The sequence below is a fragment of the Phalaenopsis equestris genome, unplaced genomic scaffold, assembly GCF_001263595.1.
Source record: "Phalaenopsis equestris unplaced genomic scaffold, ASM126359v1 Scaffold000006, whole genome shotgun sequence".
In the NCBI taxonomy this organism is placed as follows: Eukaryota; Viridiplantae; Streptophyta; class Magnoliopsida; order Asparagales; family Orchidaceae; genus Phalaenopsis; species Phalaenopsis equestris.
The window spans coordinates 1,427,399-1,435,051 of record NW_018164448.1 but is presented as its reverse complement, the minus strand read 5'-3'; the positions used below and the strand labels follow the sequence as shown (position 1 = coordinate 1,435,051).

Sequence of the window (7,653 nt, the reverse complement as noted above, 5' to 3'; positions counted from 1 at the left end):
ATGTTGAATTTATAAATGGATCACATAACAAAATTAATCATTGCGATGCTCCTCCATACAGCAATGACAACCTCAAGCTCTCAAAATGGCAAGCTTCTCATTATGTAGTCCGTGATGATCTCCTCAAAAGTCTTGAACCCTCCGTTTCGAGAAATTGTTGAATCAGGACACCTGATGTAAATTTGCATCAGGTGTCCAATAATAAGGGGCCACATGACAATCTGGGCCCACTGACATACACGGTTCGGGCCCGGGTTGCCACGAGACATCCTGTTATTGGACACCTGATGCAAATTTACATCAGGTCACCTGATACAATAAATTTTCCCGTCCCTCGGTTTTATTGTCCATTTCAAGATGTCACCTAAAAGAGACAAAACTCTCCATTCCGCATTCTTTCAAGACAACCATATCACATGGCTAAATACTCCATCTTCTAACATTTTTTTTTTCTTTTTAATACAACAACATGCTAATTCAAAACCAAAAAGTACTGCAGCATAATAAAAGAAGAAAAATGCCATTATTTGCTCGATCATTATCTCCACTATTGATCATGTTTTTTGAAAAAAATGAAATGAAGGCTTTGTAATAATAAAATTTCTCTTTGACCTTAATCCCTCCCTTCATGCTATTTACTCTACAACTAGGATAATTCCACTATATCAAATATCACTACTCTCTAATGTTCTTCATGCCATTGATTTCTCAAATCCTCTATCTTCGAACAATAATCAATCTTATCTTGTAGCTAGCTCACGAGGAACAACAAGGAATTCCGGAAGGATGATCTAATTGTGTTCATGCTCATAAAAATCTCTTAAACCCAGTGTAGCAATGTCTTGACACTAATCATGAAACGATTTGAAGTTACTGTCTTTATGAAGTTTTGATTATGTTACATAAATGTGATCTTGAGAATAAAATTGAATAGCAAAAAGTATATACTGTAACTTCTACAAAAAGAATAGCCTACAAATCTAGGCTTCTGAGCACAGGCCAAACTCTATAAAAATTTGCTCTAACCACTATGCTTTACATTAAACGAAAGTATAAGCAATGGAGTTTTTGAGCCAATAAGCTCTGCGAGTCTAAAAAAACTGAAAAATAAAACTTTCTAAAGCTAGATACAACTTTTATCACTAACAACAATTACCTTCGATACTGAAGAAATCCTATCCAGTGATCATTCCTCAGCTTCAGAATCTGTATTTAAATTTAATAAAGGATAGCAGGTTAATTGAGTATACTATTGAGCAGTGAAGATAATAAAGAAAAAAAAAACTATTTACATACGTAATACTTTATTCCCATGTATTAACATATCTAACACCTAAACTTCAATTTCTAGATATATGCCACCTTGCCTATGCATTCAAAGATGCATTTCACTTTTTAAATGTTAAAAAAGTGGTATATTTGATGTGATATGAATGATTTGGGTGATATAAATGTTCAATATAAAAATAAGTAGGAATTGGGTGGTATGTATGTAAATTCCCCTAGAGAACAAGGACTTCACAATTTGTAGACGAGACTTTCCAAGTACAAATTTGATCATAAGCAAATATATCAAGAAATCGAAATAGAACTCTACAACCAAATCTTAAACTCACTATAAACGAAATAGTAATAGACGATTAGAATAAATAAATTTAACTAAGAAAATAGCTAACTAATAATTAGAGAAAAAATAGTTGAGACAGATTGCTAACTAATAAATTCACCACAGAGAAAATCCATGCAATAAAAAGAAAACTTGAAAAATAATCACTGATGAAATCTAACCTGAACGGATATCTTCCCCTACTTTTCCCTGATTTTGAAACTGTCGCAGGAGCATTGCACATATGAGTTTCCACCAGTAGATGTGGAAGATCAGAATGGTAGAAAGCATGGTATTGAAAGTATAATAAAATGTTCGAGGAAAGTAGTTAGCCTCGATCAATGGCTCAACAGCGTGGCAGCTATGAAGGCAACCACTGAAAAAATTAAGAGAAATAGAAGAACAATTAAGATAATTAAAATCGGCTGGTGCTTTCAGACCTTGATGACTTGATCATCCAGAAGGGAAATAAGACGAGTCTTAAGAAAAACCAAGATATCGCAAAACAACCAAAACCAAGGCTTGCTGCCATCTCCTTCTCAGAATACTTGAATACTTTTGCTGCTTCCATAAATACATCACATGCATCATGAAGGGCAAGAATAACCACTCCAATACGGAAAAACCTGCATTAACAAAAGTCATTTAAGTCAAACCTATAAGGTACAGATCAACAATGAACGTTTTCTGAGGGCAAAAAAAAATGTTTATAATAATGGCTCTCCACCATGAGTTGTGTAACTTGCTCGCTTACAATTTTACAATTAATACTTGATAAGCTATTTTGCATCCTTTGGTTTTGTCAGGATAGAACTTATAAATGCACAGTGGAAAAGCAGTGCTAAGATATTATTTGACCAACTTCATAAGACAATCTACTCAAATCATAAATAGAGTTCAAAATGTAGAATGAATCATTCTGCAGGATTGTATTAATCTATTGACGAGCACTTGTTTTTCCGTGTTAAAGCAGGAGTGGATAAACCAGAAAATGTTCATGCAACTGCCAAAGCTCTTAAAATCAAGTTATTTCTGAACTAAGATCCTCACAGCCTAGGGAAGTTAGACAATGTCAAGTCACATTGTCAAACTTGGCCAAAAACTTCTTTTACTAGAGCCAGATGTCGACTTCTTGGTGCCTACATTCTTATTGGCATGTAGCTCTCTCCCTTGTTCGATGCCATCTTTTTAGTGTCATCTCTTCTTGTCAGCTATGGGTCGACACCTGCCTGCACCGGATGTCATCCCAAAGTCAACACTTACGGATTAATGCCTTAAACTAGCTAGTATGCTTTTCAAAGTGAGAAAATCTGTTGAAATTGCTATAAGCTAGATTTTTTTCACCATTAGGAAAGCTTCCTTGAGGGCACTCTGCACAAGAAATCCTCCCACAGTGATTTGTTTTTTGTTGCCAGCTGTGCTTGACAATCCTTTCTTGCCAAGTCGTGGGGCTTTAAAAGCCATCCTTCAGCTTCTTCCCATGGTTGGTAATATGAATATTGGAAACTGTAAGGTTAGATACACTGAGTCTAAGCTTACATGAAGGCTATTCTCTCTTTTTTTCCTACTTAACAAACAAGGAGGCACCAACAAAGAGGCGTTGATTGTTCTCCCCACTTTGAACTGACCGACAAAATCCTTTTAGTGCTCAGGAACACAATTTACCAGCCTTTGGACACCCTCAAATTTGTGCGACAGGTATAGCCTACTGTATATTGTTCTAGTCTCCTTGGAGTGTGTATTTTCCTGGCCATTGTTGAGTCCTCTATTGGAGAACCTTCCATTATCCACCATCCCATAGCATTAAGGAGAAAGGTAATCCCTTAAAAAAACTATAACTCTTTTCAGAAACCCCTTGGATCCCTAATGGGATGATCTTAGCGCTCAGTCTAGAAGGCTAGATAGCACCTTTACCCAAGAAGTGTCAAAAGTCATAGTGATTGTTTTGTTATCTCTTCTATCTTAAGATTGAGGAACAACTTGTTGTGGCCACAACTAAAGATTATTTGCCACCTCACCCGGATAATTTTTTTCTGAAGTCCCATTTTGAGCTGACTTGCAATTATCCCATTCTCGGATGATTTGTTGACTATGAGGCTTCTCACCTTCACACTTAGGATAACTAGTTATCTTTTGAAGAGAAAATTATGATAGTCCCATTTTAGGAAAATTTGTTGTCTATTGAAGGATGACATGTCATTGCCCCATTCAATGATAATTTGCCAACTCTCTACAAGGCAATCTGACATCTCTCAAGGGAGAATTGCCATCTCCTAGAGGATTAATTGTTGTCTCTTTGCAACCCACAACTTGTCATCGATCGACCCACTTTTGGATGACTTCTCATCGTCCCATGTAAGTATGATTTGTCATCATCCCAGATTGGAATGGCTTGCAGTCTTACCACAAGGTAACTTGTCGGTGCCCTTACCCTGGGAAACTAGTCATCCTGACTGGGGATGATTTGCCATTATCACTTTTCGAGATGACTAACCATTTTATTATATTGTGAGTCATCTCCCCAAAATGGCATGTTGTCATCTTGTTAGAGATGACTTTCTCGTTGTGATCATTGCTCATGCACCTTGGACATCTTAATTAATGTCTAGCATGTCTCCTGTGCATCTTGCCAACAATTTCACGTGTTGGTACCTATATCCAAGATAGCACCTTATCGCTTGAACTCCTTGACATCATCATCAATGTTAATACCTTTTGCCAACTTTGCACCCTTGAGCTCCCAACTAACAATTCAAGGTCTATTAGACTGACGTTTTGCCTACACTTTAGACAACTTGATACTTGATGCCACCAGAGCCACTGGGTTGGAACCCAATAACTCATACTCTTACTAGCCACCAAACTCCTTGGCGCAAACAAGCTAGCTTGTTGCTATCATCAATTTAGCTGTCACCTTCAGGATCGTTACACTGATAGGTCTCACCCTTTGCAAAATGGCTATCATCAATTTCTTTTATGGGTCATTCCATTGACGATTTGAAGGGAATATAATTAAAATCATCATATGTAAGAAACTTAGTGACAAGTTTAATTCATTTTAACAAATATAAAAGCATTGAAGCCCACTTTATTTTTGAAAGCACACATTAGACAAAACAGTCAACTTTGATTTAAATTCAATATAATGTTGTTTTTCATAAACATTAAAATGCTAAAAATATTTCTAAATTCTTCTCTTCTAGTCATGAAAATCATATAAAATTATAAATATTAGATAAGAATGTGAGTTAAAATGAGGAAAAAATTAAAATTTCATTCATAGAACTTTCCGACATTTCCCTGATTCATTCTAAGCCATTTAATCAAAATCAATTAATATCAGTCTAAATATCCTAATTACGCATTAAATTTTATTTTTTGTATATTACAAAAATATTGTAGTCTGTATTATCAAAGATCATCTACCGTGTATACATACATAAACTTGAGCACATATGTACCCCTTATTTTACACCTTGCAGATTTTCCTTAAGATATATATTATAATGCCATGTGGATGTATGAAACTTTGTATGTATTAAACTTTTGCAAAGTATTATATTAAAGAATCAAAGAAGTAACCCTAATTTTATATAATAATTGCTTTTATGATGCTCACCGTGACATATTGCAATGTTGTGGGAAAGGCCCTTAGAATGCTATAGGTCAGAAGCCTAAGCAGGTGGATTGTAGATGTTTACAATTTTTGGCCTACCCGAGTACATGACCTTACATTACTGCTTTCTTAATAATCAGTAGAAATTTACTGCTTCCATATAAATTGTTTGAAAAATTCTAAATATTTGAATAGGCTGGTAGGGTGAATTATTTAACAAAACTAAAATGAACTATAATTCAAAATAGTGGAAGCTATTGAAGTCCATGTGCTAGATATGGCATCGCAGTGAAGGCTACATGCTTAAGTTATTGAACAAACTAGTTGACAAAATCCTATCAATGATTAATGTTAGGTTAGTTACAGCCTGATACACGTATGTGTGTATAATATGATAATATTGCAATCATCATTTGACTAAAATATTCCTATATGCATGTTGGGTTATTTTGTTTATAGGGCAATATTATAAGACCTATTTTCTCTCTACAAATCAATCCATCTTGCATTGCATTGAGATTTAACAAAATGATTTTAAAATTCATTTGGTTAAATTCTAAAGGCATTCATTGTCCAGAGGATGTACAAAGTGACATTTGGCTTCCCAATCTCTCATAATTCAATTGTAATTTTGCAAGTATCTTTTCGATAAGTAGAAGAATAGTCTCACATAGCTTTCATTACTTGTATTAGACTTAGAAGGGCACTTACCATGATTGACATTGTAAGTCTCACTATCTCACGTTAGTCATCAAGACAGATGCCTTCTAGGGTATTGTGAGTCCAACATGAGCAATCTCCCTCCTAAGTTTTCAGTTGTAGGCCTCCTCACCTTTTGAACACTACGACAGGTGCCTAAATGGTACTACTAGCTCACTTTCGCATGGCTTCTTTCGGAGAGGATGAGAGTCTCATAACTTATTCTCTTTTCACGAGTCATGAGACGTCAACTTGAATAACACTTAGCTTCAATCTCTATGTGACTGTGTGATTTGTTGAATTGTAAACTATTGGGCTTCTCTAATAATCAAGATTCAATTAATGTTCTGAAATTTAATTCCCAACACCTTTTTATCATACAACTCATTGAGTCGTAATCTACTTGACTTCTCTGATATTTTAGGGTCAATAGATATTTAAGGGTGTTGAGATTTGGAATTGACCAGCACAATTTTATTGAGAGGCGAAGGGATATTTAAACTCAATTACAATAGACATAATAATGGAAAAAAATAAAAACATACTAAAATAACAAGGAAAGAAAACAAAACAAAACAAATAAAAAAGGAAAAAATATAATCAGTGAATAAAACCAAATAATAAATAATAACGGCATAGAGATAGTCGTTATAATCTAATACTCCCCCTCAAGTTGAAGCATAGATGTCGATCATGTTCAACTTTGATTTAAAGTCATTGAACAAGGGCGACGCAAATCCTTGGTGAACAATGCAAGCTGACCAATAGTGGAAAGATTTTTACTCACCAAGAATTTGCCTTATTATTTGTCTGGAGAGATTTACTCACCAAGATTGAGTCTGGGGACAACTAGCAGACATCCTTTGCATTCCATATGTACCTTTAAGCGGTCAGCTAGCGAACATCCTCGCCCTTTGTTCGATGACTTCAAGTCCAAGTTGAACAATGCAAAACATCAGGACAGCTAAGGGGTTCAAAACTTGTGAATTTTAAAAGAAACTATTTATGAGATAAGCGACAGTGAGAATGACAATGTTCCAAAACTGTTTTGGAACATTGGATTGAAATATAATGGAGCTAGCAACGTCGAGAAGGTGACGATTTTTCCTCTCAGGTACCCCATTTTGTTAAGGAGAGATCGTACATAGCCATGGTGGAGGATGTCTTTACTCACCAAGAATTCACCCAAAATATAGTTGAAAAAATCACGACCATTTTCGGTCTGAGGGAGCTGAATTGAGTTAAATGAAGATGCAAAAAATTTTGGAAGGTGACAACAACCTTCGTTTTCTCTTTTAAAATGTAAACCTACATGCATCATTTGAGCGCGGCCATCAAACAAAGGCAGAAACCACCGTTTATTGGTGTAGCTGGGAGTGCAAGAAGGTGCCCAAAGGTCATTGTGAATGAGAGAGAAATGAGAGAAAGGTTTGTAAGTGTGGGGTGGGTAATGAACCCGATGATGTTTGGCTAACTGACTGTTGACCTCACTTTTGGTTGAGGTCTAGAAAACTTCTTTAGTAAGCCTAGGTATAGCCATAGGACTTTCCTATTGACTAGACTTAGAAAATTAGAAGAGGTACCCCACCATTAGAAATTCAGAACTATTCTTTTTACTCAACTTGAAATTCCACATATTGATCTTAACCTCTAGCATTTAGTAAGTAAGATCATTATAAAAGAATTCAAGAAGAGTCCCTATAGGATTACTTGGCTGTAGGGTCGACCCTGG

The 7,653-nt window shown here is 35.5% G+C and overlaps 1 protein-coding gene across 1 annotated transcript in view; it reads right to left on the bottom strand.

Annotated features, from left to right (window-relative positions):
* Nucleotides 1–968: 968 nt before the first annotated feature.
* LOC110018176 (ASC1-like protein 3) overlaps nt 969–7,653 on the bottom strand; it is a 35,229-nt gene continuing 28,544 nt past the window's right edge. The window contains exons 4-6 of the mRNA XM_020715404.1: nt 2,047–2,232; nt 1,789–1,967; nt 969–1,206 (exon numbers count right to left, since the gene is read on the bottom strand). Coding sequence (XP_020571063.1) covers nt 1,187–1,206; nt 1,789–1,967; nt 2,047–2,232 — 385 coding nt within the window. The 3' untranslated portion in view covers nt 969–1,186. The remainder of the gene's footprint in view (nt 1,207–1,788; nt 1,968–2,046; nt 2,233–7,653) is intronic.